Source organism: Erinaceus europaeus, chromosome 10 (assembly GCF_950295315.1).
Source record: "Erinaceus europaeus chromosome 10, mEriEur2.1, whole genome shotgun sequence".
Taxonomy (NCBI): Eukaryota; Metazoa; Chordata; class Mammalia; order Eulipotyphla; family Erinaceidae; genus Erinaceus; species Erinaceus europaeus.
In genome coordinates, this window is record NC_080171.1 from 55211712 (window position 1) to 55233515 (window position 21804).

The window sequence follows — 21804 nt, forward strand, 5'->3', positions numbered from 1 at the left end:
GAAAATAGCAGCACTACCATAGTATCTCAAACACAAACCCCAAAGAGGATATAAAGCCAAAACTGAGGGCCAAGTACTAAACAATGGCCTGAAATCTTTGAAAATTCCAAGTTCCTGAAAGTCAACCAAATGCTACACATGATCCTAGAGTGCAAACTTTTTCTTTAACAATAAAGAATATTACTGGAAAAACATGTAAAATTAGAATAGTAGCTACGGGATGGAGGGTGATAATGTTTCAGTGTTAATTCCTGACTTTGATATGAAAGAACAGATTTGTTTGAAGGAAATAAACATTCAAGTATCCATAAATGACAAAACATCATGCTAACAATTTTCTCAGAAATGATCCAGGAAATAAAAGGTCAATACCTTACTATACAGCTATCAAGAACAATGAACCCACCTTCTCTGACCCATCTTAGACAGAGCTAGAAGGAATTATGTTAAGTGAGCTAAGTCAGAAAGATAAAGATGAGTATGGAATGATCCCACTCATCAACAGAAGTTGAGAAAGAAGATCTGAAAGGGAAACTAAAAGCAAGATCTGACTAAATTGAAAGTAGGGCACCAAAGTAAATACCCTGTGGTGAGGGGTAGACATGTGGCTTCCTGGGAGTGTGGAGGGTGGGGGTGGGTGGGTGGGATGGGACACAGTATTTTGGTGGTGGGAATGGTGTTTATGTACACTCCTAGTAAAGTGTAGTCATATAAATCACTAGTTAATTAATATGAGAGGGGTAAAATTAATTGTATGTCTCGAAGTTTTTAAAACACAGACTGAATCTTCTTAATATATAGGCTGTGTATTTGATATGCGGACTCTCTCAAAAGCCTAGACCAAGTAGATCAGAGGCAACCAGTGGCACAGCTATTTACAAGATACTGGGTACTATACAGCAAACCCTAACAAATTCAAAGTTAACCCAATTACCAAATAATGTGATGATAACATTAACTATCCATTGTCTTCTTGAACCCTAAGACAGTAGGAACCTCACATCTCTACTATAGAGCCTATTATTTCCCCCAGTCCTGGAACCTTAGGATAGGGCCCACTTTCCCATATGCCTCTCCCAATCCATATCAAATAACATTGCATCAGCCGATCACAACCTAATCAACGCAACGATTGCCATCTCAACATGCTTCAGCTCAGACTATGTCCAGAGACTTCAGGTGTGGAATGACAACCCTTCAGCTTCATTATCGGGTGAGACCTTTGCTTTCATAGCATTCTCTAATTCCATCCCAGGTGGATCACTTTCTAACAAAGTCCCAAAACCTAGATAAACACCAGGTTCTGTGAGAGAGAGCATATGTTCACACATATCCATAAACTAGTGCAAAATATATACCTGAAAGCAGTACACTAGAGTTTGCAGTGAGTACCCCCCAACACTTCCTCTTCACTATTCCAACCTGATTTCTATGTCTCTATTCAATAAATAAATAAATAAATAAAAATTTAAAAGCCAGACCTTCCACCTTCTGCAACCTACAACGACCCTGGGTCCATGCTCCCAGAGGGATAGAGAATGGGAAAGCTATCAGGGGAGGGGATGGGATATGGAGATTGGGTGGTGGGAATTGTGGGGAGTTGTACCCCTTCTACCCTATGGTTTTGTTAATTTATTCTTTCTTAAATAAAAAATAAATTAAAAAAAAAGGTCAATACCTGCAACTTTTCTGTAACTATAAAGATATTGTTAATGGAACAGAAAAGTGGCTTGGTAGTATAGTCTGCTTTGCACTTGTAGTATCTGGAATAAAACCAAATCTCAATCTGTGCACAGTGGATCAATGGACTTGGGAAGGGTATCAAAACCAGAGGGTGTCCAATTGCATAAGTTTGTTCAATTCACTCCACTTGGCTCTCTCCCAGGACCATATCATACTGAGAGGGTTTAAGTTTCACAATTTTTTTTTTCCTGTGAGGAATCTAAATACCATTACAAAAGGAACCAAGGTTCCCTTGCGCAAATTAGATTTGCAGCTAAGTCAAGGTTTTCCCAATATAAAAAATGCTAATCGGGCTACACTTTTATATCATACATGAAAACAAAGAAAAACAAAAACCAAACATGATCTGAAGTCTTCACATCTTCAAACTAAAACTAGTCTCTGTTGAAGAGAAAGACTTGAGATATAAAGTCAGAACAACTTGGAAACTACTTGTCCATAGCTTACTTGAAAAAGATTTTCCACTTTGTATGACTTGTTGTAAAAGCAAGCCAGTTTATTTTAGGTACTTTCACTTTAATCATATAATGAAGCTAAAAGGCTTACAGAAGTGAATGATTAAAAGTACTGAATATTTTTTCCTCCTAAAAACATACAAGGGTAGCCTGAACTGGAGGAAATTTTTGTTTTACTTAATTTTTCTTTCTTTCTTCCTTTCTGTTCCCAAAAGACACTGAGCTGGTTTATTTTAGTCTCCCGAGAAGATAAAAATTATCCCTTGAAAGCTGATGAAGGGTTAGTTTGGTAGGAAGGAAAAAAAAAGTTCATTGTATACTCAGCATCTCACATATTTTAAGTATCTGTACTTCCTTCAGATAAAGCAAAACTAAACTTGAAAAAAAAGTCTTCCAGATGGAAATCTGAATTTTTGTTTTATTAACTACCTAAAACTACCTGATCAGGAATTGGGAAGAATAAAGGTCAGTGCCTGAAAAGAGAGATGAAGGAGCAACTTAGGTCCTCTCAAACTTGATTATTAAAATCAAGAAAAACTAAATGAATTTTATCTGTGAAGCAGGAAACAACAGGCTCTTTGCCATAAGTCTCTTGAGACTTAAAAGCTTCTGGGTTTCTTGACCCTGTCCTACCTGTTCTAGTTTCAAAGTGTGTGTGTGTGTGTGTGTGTGTGTGTGTGTGTGTGTGTGTGTGTGTGTGTGTGTGTGTTTGCCAGGATCAGAGCAGTTTCTCCCAAGTAACAAGCCAACCTCTGTAAGCTGATTCTGATAAAGTACATAACCTTGGGAAGAAAATCTTATACTATCTAAGCACTCAAAGAATTACCACCACCTCATGATTTATTTCAATATCTGCTTCGAAAAAGTAGGTAAATTATGAAGTTACTTATTGACTTTATTATAGTCTTTCATATGCTGATAATGCCAAGGAAATCACATTCTAAAGTTAAGAATAGCATGGCTGTTCAGCTGGAAAAAAAATTCAAAACGACTCCCAAAATTATGCTTATCTCAAATCAATCCTCACAGACAGGATGATGTTGGCTTAAAAGAGTATGGGTGGGAGTCGAGCGGGAAAACAGCGGGTTAAGCGCACGTGGCACAAGGTACAAGGACCCTTCAGTGTAAGGATCCCAGTGCAAGTCTCAGGTTCGAGCCAACGGCTCCCCACCTGCAGGTAAGTCACTTCGCAAGTGGTGAAGCAGGTCTGCAGATATCCATCTTTCACTCCCCCTCTGTCTTCCCCTCCTCTCTCCATTTCTCTCTGTCCTATCTGTCCAATGAAGACAACAATAATAACTACAACAATAAAACAACAAGGGCAACAAAAGGGAATAAATAAATATTTTTTTAAAAGTATGGATAAAGTGTGGATAACTATTATTTTCTTCATGCATACTAGAATTTTAGAAGAAGAGAAATACATGGGAATTTATGAAGGGGAAAAAAAAAAAGATAATGTTTGCCACCAACAACAAGAGAGCTGTTGCTACTCTGGCAGTTTCTCCAGTAAGATTGCTCTAGTGGTCATAAAACAACCAAAAGAAATGGCCTGGCCTGAAGCTTCACTTTATGTTTATTTTTAATTGAACTTTCAAAGAAATTCAATACTCAGTGTTATTGTAGGAAGAATATGCAACAACAGTGAACAAAAACCTTGATTTAGCTACACATTACTTGACCAATCATCTTAGTAGTAGATGATTTCATCAATTTCTGCAAGTCAGAGGGTTTGGCCTATATAAAGGAATCCCTTCTGTTATAAAACTAAGTGCTGTGTTTGCACACACTCAGATTTTACAAAATGTGCAAACCAGCAACTACAGAAGCCAGACCTTCCACCTTCTGCACCCTATAATGATCCTGGATCCATACTCCCAGAGGGATAAAGAATAGGAAAGCTATCAGGGGAGGGGAGAGGATATGGAGTTCTGGTGGTGGGAATTATGTGGATTTGTACCCCTCTTATCCTATGATGTTTGTCAGTGTTTTATTTTTATATATAAAAATTTTTTAAAAGATGCAAATAACACATTAGTAATATGTTTAAAGCTACATAATTATGAAGTTTCTCTAAAAAAAAAATTTATGTTTCATAATAGAGACAGCCATTTTAACTGATGTGCTGTGGTCTCCTCACCAAAAGAAATGAGGAGACCTGAGGCATGAAAAACCTATTAACTATACCAACAAGTAGGAAAATAACTTACAGAGCACAGGGTTTGCATATATGAGGCTCCTGGTTTGATTCCTAACACTTCACATACCAAAGTGGTGCTCTGATTTCTTTTACTCACTTTCTCTATCTCTATCTTATATGAGAAGGAGAGGATGACCACAGAGCACTGTTCAGCTCTGGCTTATGGTAGTGCTGGGAATTGAACCTGAACCTCTGAGTCTCAGGCATGAAAGGCTCTCTGCATAACCATTATGCTTTTCTCTAAGCTTAAAAAACCAATCTTTAAATATATCAACAATTTATAGAGGCTTTATTACTAACTTCAAGGCTGATTAATAAAGTACAGTGTTTAATTTTGTATCTGTCAGAGATCCTTTTTAAATTTTTTTTTCATTTTTAATTATAAAAAGGAAACACTGACAAAACCACAGGATAAGAGGGGTACAACTCCACACAATTCCCACCACCAGAACTCCGTATCCCATCCCCTCCCCAATAGCTTTCCTATTTTTTTTTTAATTTATAAAAAGGAAACATGGACAAAACCATAGGATAAGAGGGGGTACAATTCCACACAATTCCTACCACCAGAACTCCATATCCCATCCCCTCCCCTGATAGCTTTCCTATTCTTTATCCCTCTGGGAATATGGACCCAGGGTCATTCTGGGGTGCAGAAGGTGGAAGGTCTAGCTTCTCTAATTGCTTCCCCGCTGAACATGGGTGTTGACAGGTTGATCCATACTCTCAGCCTATCTCTCTCTTTCCTTAGTAGGGCAAGGCTCTGGGAAGTGGAGTTCCAGGACACATTGGTGGGGTTGTCCATCCAGGGAAGTCAGGCTGGTATCATGGTAGCATCTGGAACCTGGTGGCTGAAAAGAGAGTTAACATATAAAGCCAAACAAGTTGTTGACTAATCATGAACCTAAAGGCTGAATAGTGCAGATGAAGAGTTGGGGGCGGGGGGGTCTCCTATGTTCCACCTGAGGAAGATGGCTCCTGAAACTGGGGCAGCTTGGAACATTCATACTCATGACCACAAAACATGAGCTCAGATCTCATGGGATGCAGAGGTCACATAGGCTCCTAAGCTGAATATGGGCCCCAGATCACATCAAATCGATGGGGTTTACAGTTAACAATATTTATACACCTTTCCCATATTTGGGAGCTACACTTTTCCCTGATCCAGCTTTCTGGACCTTTTATCAGCCATGACATCATCTCCCCAGACAATAACTTGGATCAAGATCTCAGGCTTGAAGAAAAAAAAATCACTAGTATAGTCATGGGCTCTTTGGAATACAACTAAAGTAGGCCTACTAGCTATCTACAAAATAGAGACATTTTTATACCCTGTGTTGAACAGTAGTACAGAAACACATCTTTAAATTCCATGTATTTTCATTTAAGAAAGTTGAATCAGAATAAAGTTTTAACTATAACATTTTTAAAGAAAAGAAGAAAAAACTGAAATTGAAATTGAGAATATATATATATATATATATATATATATATATATATATATATATATATATATATATACCACAGAAAAGAAAAAAGAATAAGAACTGGATTCAGATAAGATGATTGCAAGGGAGGAAGAGAGTATCAAAAAAATTGGTCCTCACATGAGGGGCATAATAAACAAAATAAATAAATCACTCTTTTATCCTGAGTAGAAACAAAAATATAGGAGGAAAAAAAAATTACAGAATGAATATAGGAGAAATAAGGCTCAAAAGAACAAGTTCCAGCCCCAGCCTTAAGCTCAAGAAGAGTCACCTCAAATGAAGGGTAGTTTAAAACTGAAACATAGTAAAAGAATTTTTACTAATAGTGAGTGCTGCTAATATCTAGAATATACCCTGATTTTTTTTCTTTCTGAAAGCACTTTGAACAAAGTTCAAAATAATCAGAAAGAGCAATACTATTTTATCCAGTCTTTACTTAAAAAATAATAATAAATCACTACCCAGCCTGTGACATTCCTTAGCTGGTCTTTAATTTTTGTAGCCATGCTCTGGTTTTTTTTTTTTCTTTTTTTCTCCTCATAGTCACTGATATGTGAAAGCCTGGTTTAAGAACATGATCTTATCAAAATTTTTCTTGCTCCTGCACTAACACCAGACCTTCTTAAATGGAGCTTGGAACCTATTGTCATAATCTTAAAAAAAAAAAAAAAAGTAAGAAAGAAAACAGTGACAACAAAAATACCACAAAACAAGGTGGCAGAACAAAAGCCCAGACTAAAATTTGTGAAAGTGCATGGCTTTTCAAAAGAATGATATAACTTTTTTTAAAAAAAAGAAAACTGCAGTATTTCCCTGTCCACCCTGTTCTAAGTATGTCAGAGAAGACAGTTTTAACACAAAAAGCACCTATCTTTATAAACAGTGATATGACTACAAATGTCTGACCAGATGGTCTCCTGCAAAAGGATGTTAGGACAAAGGGACGAGGACTAATTGAAACCCAGTTATTCTACACTAGCCATGCTGTGTTCCCTGGCAAGAATTTTTGTGGGGCAGGCACACATTTCTGTAGGAAAAGAGGTCATTTCAATAAATGAAAGAATTAATTACTAACTTCAACTTTATGTCATACTTTATTTAATTATCTCAATGGAAAGAAGCATGTATAATATCTATTTTAGATTTCTACTAACCTTAAGACCAAGATAAGTTAACAGTAAATTTAAAAATTGAGAATGTGGGGGATCAGACAGTAGGTAGCGCACCGGGTTAAGCACATGTGGTGCGAAGTGCAAGGACCGGCATAAGGATCCCATTTCAAGCCCCCAGCTCCCCACCTGCAGGGGAGTCCCTTCACAGGCAGTGAAGCAGGTCTGCAGGAGTCTTTCTCTCCCCCTCTCTGTCTTCCCCTCCTCTCTCCATTTCTTTCCGTCCTATCCAACAATGATGACATCAATAACAACAACAATAAACAACAAGGGCAACAAAAAGGGGGAAAAGCAAATTAAAAAAAAAAGAATTCATTAAACAAAATTGAGAATTGCCATCAAATTTCAAATCAAACTATTTCCATCAAATATGTCTGTGTCCACTGTGGTAATGAAGTTGGTCACATTGAACACCCATTTATCCTCACTCTTCAAAACTGAAACACAAACAATAGTTTCAAAAGTCTCAGGCATTGATAATTTACAAAACAAGAAAAATTTAAAAAATAAAATATTCATAAGACTATTTGTTCTCTACCTGATACCCCCCAAACTGTTTTTTTTTTTTTAGTACTTATTTATTCCGTTTTGTTGCCCTGGTTGTTTTACTGCTGTAGTTATTATTGTTGTTGTTATTGATGTTATCGTTGTTGGATAAGACAGAGAGAAATGGAGAGAAGAGAGGAAGACAGAGAGGGGAAGAGAAAGACACCTGCAGACCTGCTTCACCGCTTGTGAAGCAACTCCCCTGTAGGTGGGGAGCCAGGGGCAAGAACCTTGATCCTTACGTCGATCCTTGCGCTTTGTGCCATCTGTGCTTAACCCACTGCGCTATTGCTCGACTCGCAGAACCTTTATATTTGATAAAGTATAAACTATCCAAGTATCCAGGAAAGCAAGTGAAATAGAGTTGCTTTTGCCTCCTTAAGAGACTTATCTAAAGGAAACACCTATCAGAAAGAGATCTATGTATAGCCATGTTCATAGCAGCACAATTTGTAATGGCTAAAACTTGGAAGTAACCCAGATGTCCAACAACAGTTGAGTGGCTAAAAAAAATGTGGTATCTATACATGGTGGAATACTATTCAGCTGTTAAAAACGATGAAGTCATCTCCTATGCATCATCTTGAATGAAACTGGAAGATACCATGTTAAGTGAGATCAGCCAAAAAGAGAAGGACAAATACCAAATGAGCTCACTATAAGTGGGATCTATTATTTCGGAAGAGGGATGAAGAAAACAAAATGAAACATGAACTGGGCGTGGAGTATGGCAATGAAAGCAATTAACTCTGGGGAAATGGGGAGTGAGAGGGTGGAAGAAAACTGTGGGGGCTGGGTGCATAATGAAATTACATGCATGTTCACTTCCCAACAGAGTCCCCAAACCTAGATATAGACCAGGTTCCAGGAGATAGAGCATAAGTTTACATGTATCCATAAACTAGGGCAAATATATACCTGAAGGCAGAAGTACACTAGAGTTTGCAGTGAGTACCCCCCCCCCCCAATACTTCATCTCCACTATTCCAAGCTTTGGGTCCATGATTGCTCAACAATTTGTTTGGCTTTGTATGTTAGCTCTCTTTTCAGCCACCAGGTTCCAGATGCCATCAGGATGCCAGCCAGGCTTCCCTGGACTGAAGACCCCACCAATGCGTCCTGGAGCTCAGATCCCCAGAGACTCACCCTACTAGGGAAAGAGAGAGGCAGACTGGGAGTATAGACCGACCAGTCAACGCCCATGTTCAACGGAGAAGCAATTACAGAAGCCAGACCTTCCACCTTCTGCAACCCACAAGGACCCTGGGTCCATGCTCCCAGAGGGATAGAGAATGGGAAAGCTATTGGGGAGGGGAGGGGATATGGAGACTGGGTGAATTGTGTGGAGTTGTACCCTCCCATTCCTATGACTTTGTTAATGTCTCCTTTCTTAAATAAATAAATAAATTTAAAAAGAGAAATTATATGCATGTGACAATGACTGTACTGTGAAACATTAACTCCCTCAATAAAAAAAGGGTTTTTTTTTTTTAAAAAAAAAAGTTGCGTTCATAAATAACTCCTTTACCATTCTAGAAGGGAACAGATTAAGATATGTTACAGAAAAGAAAGAAAGAAAGAAAGAAAGAAAGAAAGAAAGAAAGAAAGAAGAAAGAAAAGAAAGAAAGACTTTGCATGCAGCTTTGAAACAAGAGCATAATGAATTACCCTTGCTAAGAAGGTAAAGGAAAAAAAAAATCAAGTTGTACCAGTCATAATATTTTATATTAAAAAAGAGAATTATTAATTTTTTGAAATTTCCCCCCCAAATGCCAGCCTTTCAATATTCTTATTCTACTATTCATTTTCCAGTTTCTCTATTCTTTATGCAATGGGGCAGGAGATTGGGGTAGGGTGAAGAGATCACTTCCTTTTAGTTACCACAATATATCAAAACAAATTGAACACTCCTCGATAAAAGTCAGCTAAGCTGCTATTCCTGGAAGGTGTGCTGACAGAAGTGTGACACACCATCTAATAATGACAACTTAACCACCCGACAGAAGTTTTGTCAGTACACATTCTAGGAACATCTATAAGCTTTCTTTCATTTGCACTAGTCTTTGCTCAGTTTGTGCAGTAAGAGATTCTTTGAGCTGCGAATTGAGTGAAAATTTTCATTCTTTTCTCCCCTCATATATATATATATATATATATATATATATATATATATATATATATATATATATATATATATTTGGGAAGAAAGGAACAAAGGTATGAAAATTGCTTTTATATCACAGACAGATTTTTGAAGGGGCGTTACGATCTTTTCAAAAGTGTGTATGAAATTGCTATACAATCAGTTTATGAGACCTTCAGAAGACGTTAAAACTACAAAATAATAAATATGCTCAGAGGCAAAAGATAGTGTTTTATTCTCATGTATTCCCTAAAGACTTCAGATCACTGTTATAACCTACTTCTATGACTTAATTTTCCAGAGTAAAGCAGGGATTTGGGGGCTAGATGGCTGTCAAAAGTATACAGAGGGAAAAATGGAAAAATACAAATAAATATGTAGGAAAATTAACTTTAATTCTGAGGAACCACCAGATAAATTAGATAGCTGTTTGATCATATATTTATTTAAATAAATCACCATTTATCATCTGCAGGGGAAAACAGGAGTATCCTTTTATCTTTTATGGCAGATAATTAACAGAAATATACATACATACACACATATATGTTATTTCTTGACATACACACACACACACATATATATATATATGTGTGTGTGTGTGTGTATGTCAAGAAATAACAGAAAGGCACAAACTGTCCCAAAACAAATACCTCCAAATCCAATGAAGCTGTTCAGCAACAGCCACTAAAAGAATCTTTTATGTGTTACTTTCTTTGAGTAATTTTTAAAATAAGCATGAAGCTATCCATCTCTGGGCACTGTTGAGATGTGTTTGCCACAAAAGCCACTCATATTTTTAGAAGCCAACATCTTGACAAATCATTTCCTAAGAACATAATTTGCTCCACGTTGAAGAAAGCCTGAAAACACAGAGTTTGTTTAAAGAGGCTTCCATATCTTTCTGTAACCTTTCCAAATCTAAGTATGTGGGAAGAATACCCATAAATTTAAGCTGACACTGAAACACTTAGAATATTTCCAATTTAAAATACATTAAGATGTGGTCTCTGAAAGGAAATGAAAATGGTTTTTAAACATATGAAAAGATGCTCATTGTCATTCATAGAAGAAATGGGAATTAAAAATGAGAGATTCTTTGCTTATCAGATTGTGGGAAAATGTTTAATAAATCACAGTGTGGAGAAACAGACATTTTCATACATTGTTGTAGTAAGTATAGAGGAGTATAATCCCTTTAACAGGCAGTTTGTAAATGTCTATCAAAATTTAAATCCCACTTTGCCTTGAAGCCATGATCTTGCGCCTACGTATTTATCTTATGGATGTACTCATCTACGTGCACAAAGAACCATATAATAGGTTATTCTTTGCTGCTTCCTTGGTGGCCTGGAGGAACACTCAATGCATGTCATTTTATACTATGTGTCTATTTACCTATTTTTTTTTAAATAAAGTTTCAGGAGGAAAGAATGTGATCTGTGTCATTTAAAAATTACTCAACTCCCCCACAAAGGGAAACACTAAACCATCATCTATACAAGATTCATTCCAGAACCCTGTGATAAAATGCAAAAGTTCAGATGGTTTGACACAGCTGCATTAGTGGAAGCTTCTTATCATAAAATCCCTTTGACCCTTTAGTAACTAAAGCCCTGTGTTAGGAGTACACAGCAGACCAGAATTACACTTCACAATAAGCAGTGCTTCAGAAAGATTCTCATTCAGTACTTGAAAAACATATCACATATGAACATAACTGTCAGTCTGAGAAATAGAACGGTATTATGCCACAGACTTAACACAGACTGAATGCATGTTCCCTATGTCTTCTCCAGCAAGTCTTGCCAAATGGGCGTCTGAAATGTCCTATTGGGACAGGTGGTGTCTGAGCAGAATTGGATTTCTGCCTACAGAAACCCTAGTTTTAACAACTGCTATGGTTAGTTTTAATTTTCAATCCTCAGATTAACTGCCTGCCAGTGATTCAGAAATAGATTGAACAACATGTTTAGAAGTTTGCCCAGTTTAACTGAGAAGAAAAAGTTAAGTAAGAGAGATGACAAAAGCCCACCCACATGTACCACCATTCCACAAAGAAAGACAGAACCAAAGCAGACCATTTGATATGCAAGCCAAAAAAGAAAGGGGGGGGGGGGGTTGGGCGGTGGCACAGCGGGTTAAGCTCACATAGCGCAAAGCGCAAGGACCAGCATAAGAATCCCCATTCGAGACCCCGGCTCCCCACCTGCAGGGGAGTCACTTCACAGGCGGTGAAGCAGGTCTGCAGGTGTCTGTCTTTCTCTCCCCCTCTCTGTCTTCCCTTCCTCTCTCCATCTCTCTCTGTCCTATTCAACAACAAACGACATCAACAATAATAACAATGAGGCTACAACAACAAGAGCAACAAAAGGGGAAAAATTAGCCTCCAGGAGCAGTGGATTCATGGTGCAGGCACCAAGCCCCAGCAATAACCCTGGAGGAAAAAAAAAAAAAACCCAACCAAGTCTAAAATTAACTCTGTTCTCCATAGATATTTGTCACTTTGTACTTTCTTCATAAAAAGTGCAAGGATGCAGGAAGTTGGGTGGTAGCACAGCAGGTTCAAGCCCCTGGCTCCCCACCTGCAGGGGAGTCGCTTCACAGGCAGTGAAGCAGGTCTGCAGGTGTCTATCTTTCTCTCCTCCTCTCTGTCTTCTCCTCCACTTTCCATTTCTCTCTGTCCTATCTAACAATGATGATATCAATAATAACTACAACAACAATAAAAAACAAGGGCAACAAAAGGGAAAATAAATAAATAAATATAATTTTTTTTTAAAGTACAAGGATGCAACTTCCTTGTTGAACATACTTCTACTTAAGGAATCTTTTAAGGACATCAAGAAATCTTTAATCTGCTTGACATTTGGAATTAAGACAATGATAAAGACTGTAATTGTTAGGGGATGGGCAGTGGTATATCCATTTGAGTGCATAAACTACGATACACTAGGTCCCAGGTTTAAGTCCCTGGTCCCCACCCTGCATGAGAGAAATTTCTCAAATGTGTTGCAGGTCTCTTTTTCTTTCTGTCTCCCTCTCTATCTTCTATCTCCCCTCTCATTTTCTTTTTGTCTCTATACAATACATAAATGAAAAAATAAAATGCAATTTTTCATGAAAAACTATTTACATCTAATAGAAACTCAAGTAAAAGAAATAGGTTACTCTTCAAACCCAACAAAGGTCAGTCAGTGTATTGGTCACACTAACTGCTAGTAAGTGTTTTCCTTTGGATAAATCTCAGTGGCTTATATTACATAACAAACATTACCCACTATACTTGGTATGAAAGTGGTTAAAAATCTTTTTTAAAAAAAATTTTGGGAGTCGGGCTGTAGCGAAGTGGGTTAAGTGCAGGCCACGTGGCGTAAAGCACAAGGACCAGCGTAAGAATCCAGGTTCAGGCCCCCAGCTCCCCACCTGCAGGGGAGTCACTTCACAGATGGTGAAGCAGGTCTGCAGGTGTCTGTCTTTCTCTCCCTCTCTGTCTCTCCCCACCTCTCTCCATTTCTCTGTCCTATCCAACAACAACTATAAAAAAAAGGGCAACAAAAGGGAATAAATAAATAAATATTTTAAAATTTTTATTTATTCCCTTTTGTTGCCCTTGTTGTTATTATTTTTGTCATTGTTGTTAGATAGGACAGAGAGAAATGGAGAGAGGAGGGGAAGACAGAGAGGAGGAGAGAAAGATAGACACCTGCAGACCTGCTTCACTGCTTGTGAAGCGACTCCTGTGCAGGTGGGGAGCCAGGGGCTCGAACCGGGATCCTTTTGCTGGTCCTTCTGCTTTGCACCACCTGCGCTTAACCCACTGTGCTACCTGCCGACTCCCTAAACATTTTCTATCTTCTAAAACTAGCAATGAAAGGAGCTAAGGAGTTGGCTACCTACTCTGGGCAATGCAGCACGCTCACACATTCCCAATAAAGAAAAACACTCTTTGTCCCTTTCAGAGTAGTAAGTGAATTTCAAAAAGAAGCAAATGTTATGCATGTACAAAAACAAATTTTTTCCATAGGCAATTCAGTTAGAAGATGATACAGAATGAGGTGCTTACTAAATCTGTCATACTTTGAGACATTCCAATTGTGCCACAAACTCAACAAAACTCCGAGAGTTGAACTAGTAGAATGAGTTTATCAGTAGTTATATGATATACAAGGTCTAATACATATTTACTTTGCCAACATCCAGGAGAAATATTTATGTTTTTTCAGTCAAACATACTGGATGTCAAATCCCAAATATAACTCCAACAAAATGAATGTCAAATTCTATTTGTCACACTGATCGAAATCAGACACCAACGTGATAGAGTAAATAGAAAGAAAATTATCTACTGTGATGAAAACCTCTTAAAATTTCTGATGTCACAAAGAAAACACCTGAGAATGACTCAAACAAGTACCCAACAGTTCATTTTTAAAACAGGAAATGAGTAGAAATACCTCAGTAGAAGAGAGAAGTGCTTTTCAATGGAGTACCATTGGCCCCATTTTGAAATTCAAGGACAAATTATTTACATCAAATTTATTCACATGGGGTGTAGATAGCAAAATGGTTATGCCAAGAGACTCTCATGCCTATGGCTCTAAAGTCCTAGGTTCAATCCCCCACACCAACATAAACTAGAGCTAAGCAGTGTTCTGGTAAAAATAATAATAATCAAATTTATTCACAAAATTCTGAGGGTTTAGGTTTTTTTGTTTGTTTTACTGTCCTCTGTCTCTGCCATCAATCAAAGAATAAAACAAAGTCTCAGAAATAAGCATAATATCCTCCTCCTAGAAGCTCTCTGGTAGTTCTGATTCCTGCACTTTCTGTCTTTTTCTTAAGATCTGATAAGAGTTGGGTTCTAAACTAAACCTATATTTTAGCTAACAAGCTCCAAAGAGGTGTCTCATTTGGAGAAAACTACCTTTAGGCTTTTGTAAATGAAATCATTCTGTATTACAATATGCTCAGCACCAAAATGTTTAAAACCAAATGTGCCTTTTCACACAAGCATTTTTTTTTTTTACAGCAACGAGATATTTAATATTGGGATGCTAGTCAACAAAAGAACACAGGGTACATTTCTTCTAAGGGAGAACTACACTGAGATTTCTTTGAGAAAATGCTTTTCTTGAATTTGGGTCCATACTCCCAACAGGGGAAAAATGACAGGGGGAAGATGACCAAAGGGCTCTGAGCTCCAACTCCATCAGGACCTGGAGAGAGAAGAGGAAAGAAAGAAGGACATTCGGAAGTAGTAACAGGTGTAGGAGTGACTTGGAAAAGAAGAGAAGATGAGATGATGGAAAAACAAAGGGCAAATATATAAAAATATGGACAGACTATTGTAGAAATAATAATTAACCCATATCTGCAGTCTTGGGAGAACCGCTGTAGCTTCCAATGGAGAGAATGGAAATACAGAACTCTGGTGGTGGGAATGATATAGAATTATACCCATTAATATTTTTATAAATCAATAATAAAATTAAAATATATAAAATAAATAAGATAAACAAATAAATAAAATTATTTTTTCTTAGAAAAGAGTTATAACATCAAAGAAATCCAGTGAGAAAAAGAATGTCATTGACCAAAAAGAAAGTTGTATATTTATAGGTTTGTAGAATATAAAGTAGAACAGATTTTTCAAGATTTTTCTGGCAACAAGCTCTTTGGGACCACCTTCTTCTAAAAGCTGAAAAGCATATTTCTTTTTCTTTCTCTCTCTCTTTTTTTTTGGGGGGGGGCCTCCATGGTTATCGCTGGGGACAGTGCCTACACTAAGAATCCATTGCTCCTGGAGGCCATTTTATCCCCTTTGTTGCCCTTGTTGTTTATCGTTGTTGCTATTATTGTTGTTGTTGTTGTTGGATAGGACAGAGAGAAATGGAGAGAGGAGGGGAAGACAGAGGGGGAGAGAAAGATAGAAACCTGCAGATCTGCTTCACTGCTTGTGAAGTGACCCCCTGCAGGTGGGGGTCAGTGGGCTTAAATCAGGATCTTTAGACTGGTCCTTGTGCTTCCTGCCATGTGTACTTAACCCACTGTGCTAATGCCCGGCCCCCAAAAAGGATATTTCTAAGTTGCTGGAATCTTAGAGTCCTAAGAACATCTTTTTGGTCTCTTGAAATTTTTTTTTTTTTAATCACTGGTTTACTAAAATTCAATCTTTTAATATCAATTGAAATAAAGGGAACACAGCCAAAAAAAAAAAAGTAAGTTTACTCCACACATACCTAAAGCTATATATAATGTTTACACACAGTACATATGAAGGAAGAATCGCTATTTCCTTTAAAGGCAGGATGTAAATATTTGTCACACATATGATGTGTAAGTATAAAAAAACATAATGCCAATTCTAACCCACATCCAAAAAAAAACCCAGTCACAAAACTAGTTTTTCTGGAAAGTCACAGCTATAAATCTACTATTAATGAGCAACCTGTATTTCCAAGCTCACTGTAGCATTTATTCACAGCAGCCAAGATATAGAAATAATATGTAGAGGGAGTCGGGCTGTAGCTCAGCGGGTTAAGTGCAGGTGGCGCAAAGCACAAGGACCGGCATAAGGATCCCGGTTCGAACCCCGGCTCCCCACCTGCAGGGGAGTCACTTCACAGGCGGTGAAGCAGGTCTGCAGGTGTCTTTCTCTCCTCCTCTCTGTCTTCCCCTCCTCTCTCCATTTCTCTCTGTCCTATCCAACAATGACAACAACAATAATAACTACAACAATAAAACAACAAGGGCAACAAAAGGGAATAAATAAAATAAATATTAAAAAAAAGAAATAATATGTTGTACAGACAGTGGTGCAACTGGTAGAGTGAACATGTTAACTGTGCATAAGTTCCTGGTCCTAAACCTGCAGGGGGGAAGCAATGTCACAAGCAATGAAGCAGTGCTGTGGGTGTCTTTCTCTTTCTAACTCTGTCTCTTTCTTCCTTTGCAACTTCTCTATCTCTATCCATAAAAGAAAGATGGGGGGGGTCTAAAAAGATGGGGGGATTATACAAAGAAAAATTTTCTATGAGCTAATGAACATATAAAGAAGATATGGCATGGAGATTGTGTAATAGAATATTATTTGGCCATGAGAAGACCATTCTGTCATTTATAATAACATGGACGGACCTTGAGGGCATTATGCCAAATAAATTAAGCCACACAGAGAAAGAAAAACACTGTATGATATCACTTAAATGTGAAATCCAGTTTGAACCTGCTCCCCACTGCCCTGAAGGATGCTTTCATGTTGTGGCTTCTTTCCTTCTCTTTGCTGTTCAGTTTCTGTATCTGAAAAAGTCAGCCCCGAGTGGAGAAGCAGCGGCAACAACCGAACGTGGATTCTAAAAGAACTACAATAGCCAAGAGACATAGCTTAGCAGGTAGGGTGCCAGTTTTGCCATACATGGGATTTAAGTTCAAGTCTGGGCACCATATGGGAGGTGCTGAGGCAATGGAGGAAGCTTTGTTGTCTCCCCCCTCCCCGCCACTTCTCTCTGTTTCTCTATCTGAATGAAAAAAGTGGCCCAGAGCAGTGAAGTCACACGTGTGCAAAGTTCCTATTCCACCAAAATAATAGATAGGCAGATAGATACTTGGTTATCAGGAAAGTCATGGCATACTTTTCTGTGTTTTGCTTTGCAAAAATGTGCCATTACTTTCTGCCAAACCAATAAATAGGTAAGCTGAACTCATAGGAAAAGAGTCCAAATTGTAGTTAGGTGAGCTTTTGAGGTCAGAAAAAAATAGAAGATATATGTTGAAAAAAAAAAAAGTACAGACTTGTAGGTATAAGATGAATAATTATGGGAATCAGATGGTGATTATATTTAGTAATATTGAAATATATGTGTGTGTGTGTGTGTGCGTGTGCGTGTCTGTGTGTGTGTGTGTGCGTGTGCGTGTCTGTGTGCGTGTGTAATTAAGAGAGTAGATCTTAAATGTTCTCACCATAATACAGAAATGGTAATATGGTAATTACATGACTTGGTGCATGTTAATGCTATTGTGGTAATCATACTTTAATACAAATGTGTATCAAATTAGTAAGGTGTGGTGTACATATTAAACTTAAAGTCTGTGGTCTGACATCCTAGATATGTGCTGATCTCATCTCACCTAGCACAAAGTTTTATGTGAATTATAGCTCAAAAAAAGTCAAAATATTTCTAACAAAATTCAAAAGATTTGTTAGTTTGTAACACCAAAATATGCTACTTTAATAGAAATACAAGTGCTGAACTCTCAAGCATGGCCTCAGTTCAGTTTCTGGCATCACATATGCCAGTAATTCTTTGGTTCTTTCCCCCTCTCTTTTTGTTATCAGTAAAGAAGACAATGATAAGTCAATAAGTGTCTGAATGTCATGTAAAAATAATGTAGCCCGAACATCTAGTTAAGGCTTGAACAATCTCATGTAATGGACAGGATTTATGAGGTTACAACTATTTCAAAATTTTTTTTTTTTCCTCCAGGGTTATTGCTGGGCTCGGTGCCTGCACCATGAATCCACCGCTCCTGGAGGCCATTTTCCCCCCTTTTGTTGCCCCTGTTGGGTAGCCTCGTTGTGGTTATTATTATTACCATTGTTGATGTTCGCTGTTGGATAGGACAGAGAGAAATGGAGAGAGGAGGGAAGACAGAGAGGGGGAGAGAAAGATAGACACCTGCAGACCTGCTTCACCGCCTGTGAAGCGACTCCCCTGCAGGTGGGGAGCCAGGGGCTCGAACTGGGATCCTTATGCCGGTCCTTGCAGTTTGTGCCACATGCGCTTAACCTATTGCGCCACCGCCCGACCCCCTCAAATGATTTTTTAAATTTTGATTCTACTACAAAGTTCACTGGAATTAGTGTCTTCAAGAATTTGTGTCAAATAACAGGTGCACTTGAATATTCCTGTTAACTATTTTGGAATTGTCCAGACACAGTCTAATTCTAGTACGTGGGGGGGGGGGGAATCTGTAGGCTTCAAATAACACATACAGAAATACAAAGAAGGGAAGTTATCAAGGAGGGTAATTCCAAGATAAAGCCTGAGTGGAGCAAAAGACAGAAATCTACTAGAGACCATATCAGGTGGCAGAGCTGCACTCAGCCGAATTATCACTGACCTGTGACCTTGTCTCCAGCTCACGAGCAATCGTGAGTACTCTGGGACTAAGTGGTTATTTAAAAGTTCTTGTGTCACATTTACTTTTTCCCTAAGACCTTATCAGAAGCTTAATATACTAAAGTTCCTTAATTCACATGTTCCAATAACCTACCTTACTATATGCCCAATAGGAATCATCAGAAGCGTAAAGTATTAATCTTACAAAAATAAAAATAATGAGAATGTTAGTATTTTAAATGAACCACTTACTTTTTTAGGGCATAGCTATAGGTAAGCAGCATCAACATTACTCTTTACAACTATTAAAAATTAGGTATTTTAGGGAGTTGGGCTGTAGCGCAGCGGGTTAAGCACAGGTGGCACAAAGCGCAAGGACCTGTGTAAGGCTCCCCACCTGCAGGGGAGTCGCTTCACAGGCGGTGAAGCAGGTCTGCAGGTGTCTATCTTTCTCTCCCCAACTTTTTCTTCCTCCATCTCTCTCCATTTCTCTCTGTCCTATCCAACAACGATGACAATAATAATAAACATAACAACAAAACAACAAGGGCAACAAAAGGGAATGAATAAATAAATAAACATAAAAAATTAAAAATTGGGTATTTAAAAAAATATTGTATAAATTTATTATTGGGTAGAGAAAGAGAAATTGAAAGGGGAGGAGGAGATAAAGAGAGTCAGAGAGATACCTGCAGCCCTGCTTCACCATGTGTAAAGCTTTCCCTCTGCAGGTAGGAACCAGGGGCTTGAACCTAGATCCTTGTGCACTGTGATGTGTGCACATAACCAGGTACACCACCACCTAGCCCCCCAAATTGGGTATTTTAAAGAACTATGTCCGTAATGTGTATGAAATGCTTAGCTTTAAAATGACTTGCAATACGATAGCCTATTTCTTCAATAAGATGTGGTTCCACATAAAATACTATAAGTAATGATTCACCCCTAAATCTAGTCCACTAAGACCTATTTAGCCCATAATCTACTGTCCTGGAGCACAATGTAGAATAGAATGTGGTAAAGGTACTTGTAATTCTTCAAACATATAGCAGTTCATCTGAAAAGACAGGAGCCTAGCCAAATGTGATTCCAAAGAAATGGACTTCAGGAATTCCAGAAGTCAAAAATGTTCACATAATTATACAAAGGTAACTTTTTATGAGAAAGTTCACAGCTTTCCTAAATTTCACATAATAGCTGCCCTTAACCTCATGAACAGAAAGAATGTGCAGAAAAACCAAGTCTTTCCCTTGTTGCATACCAAGTTCTCATGTATAATTTGTAAGTGGAATGGAGTTCTTGGAAAAGATATGGTTTAAATATGTTTACATGTAACAACAAGTTCACAAATTCAAAACCACTGAAAAACCTAAAAATGAGTTAAACTATGTGAAAGAAATTTCTAGAGTAAAGAACACAACACCTTCACTCATTTTTTGCAGAACCAGGATTGAATCCATCACTCCCAGGCTAAAGTGGTTTGTTGTAAGTTTGTTTGTTTCTTTGTTTTCATTAAATTCAGATGAAGAGACAAAGAGAGACAGAGCAGGAGAAGACAGCTTCTTTAGGTTGTGGCATTCCCCAATGGTGCCTGGGCTTAAACTAGGTTGTGCATAGGGAGGGCACAACAATGTACTCTATCAACTGTCTCTTAGCCCCCTAGAACATTACTTTAAAAAGTAAATTTCGGGAGTCGGGCTGTAGTGCAGCAGGCTAAGCGCAGGTGGCGCAAAGCACAAGGACTGGCATAAGGATCCCGGTTTGAACCCTGGCTCCCCACCTGCAGGGGAGTCGCTTCATAGGCGGTGAAGCAGGTCTGCAGGTGTCTGTCTTTCTCTCCTCCTCTCTGTCTTCCCCTCCTCTCTCCATTTCTCTCTGTCCTATCCAACAACGACAACAACAATAATAACTACAACAATAAAACAACAAGGGCAACAAAAGGGAATAAATAAATAAAATAAATATAAAAAATTAAAAATAAATAAATAAATAAATAAATAAAAAGTAAATTTCATTTTTACCTGTTATGACTCAAACAAAACTTTCTATTTAAACAACTCAAAACATGTAATATAAATATTTTTCTGTTAATTTTTATCTGAAAAATTCTGCACAGTAACTCCTTTTTTATGTAATTTTAATGTGGTTTTCAACTTCACTGAAAAGATTCTATAAGCTAATATAGCAAAGTCAGCTGTCTTTACCTTAGCTGAGAATAGTTTGTTTGCTTTTGACTTTTTATTGAACTAAATTTGTACTTCACAGACCTTAAGGATGTTCTAATCAAACAGCGTAATACCAGTGTCACAGCTACTTGAAATATTATTCATCTCAAATTATGAGCCCACAGTAAAGCCACTAAGGTATTTAATCTCTTTTACCATTATCATTACCATTATTTTACCATTATTTAGACATTATCTTAGTACACTAGCAATTAGTTTTTTATAGGATTTTTTTTTTTTCACAAGACAGTGGCACTTACCCCTCCTGCCTTCAGCAACTTTCTTCTAAAGTCCTCTGTAGGGTTGTTGAAAGTGAGCTTTTCACAACGGAGGTGATTTACTGGTGGATGGCCTTCAAGATGGAGGAATAAGTCATAATCAAAGCGGACTTTCTTAGGTTCTTCCTGGAGGTTACATGTGTGAAAAAGAGAAGGGAGACTCATGCATTAATACAAAATTAGAAAGCAAAGATTTATTCTTCATGATATAGAAAAGACCAATATGTAACAGTTATAATGTCAGAGAAGTACTGAGGGGAAATTTATCATGAATATATCAACAAGCCAAAAATGACAGTATCTGATATGTTAATTTCTTGTGCTATGGGGGAAAAATAAAAAGAATAAACCATAGCATCTTCTCTATAACCTCTTGAGCAACATAGCAGTTAACTGGAAACTTCAAATCCCCTGAAGCCACTCCATGTTC

At 37.8% G+C, this 21804-nt stretch overlaps 1 protein-coding gene across 3 annotated transcripts in view; it reads right to left on the reverse strand.

Moving 5' to 3' along the window:
* Positions 1-21804, reverse strand: part of MLLT3 (MLLT3 super elongation complex subunit) — a 334490-nt gene that overhangs the window by 98646 nt on the left and 214040 nt on the right. For all 3 annotated transcript variants that reach the window (XM_007535666.2, XM_060199632.1, XM_060199633.1), the window contains one exon: positions 21357-21500. In XM_007535666.2, the coding sequence (XP_007535728.1) occupies positions 21357-21500 (144 nt within the window). The remainder of the gene's footprint in view (positions 1-21356; positions 21501-21804) is intronic.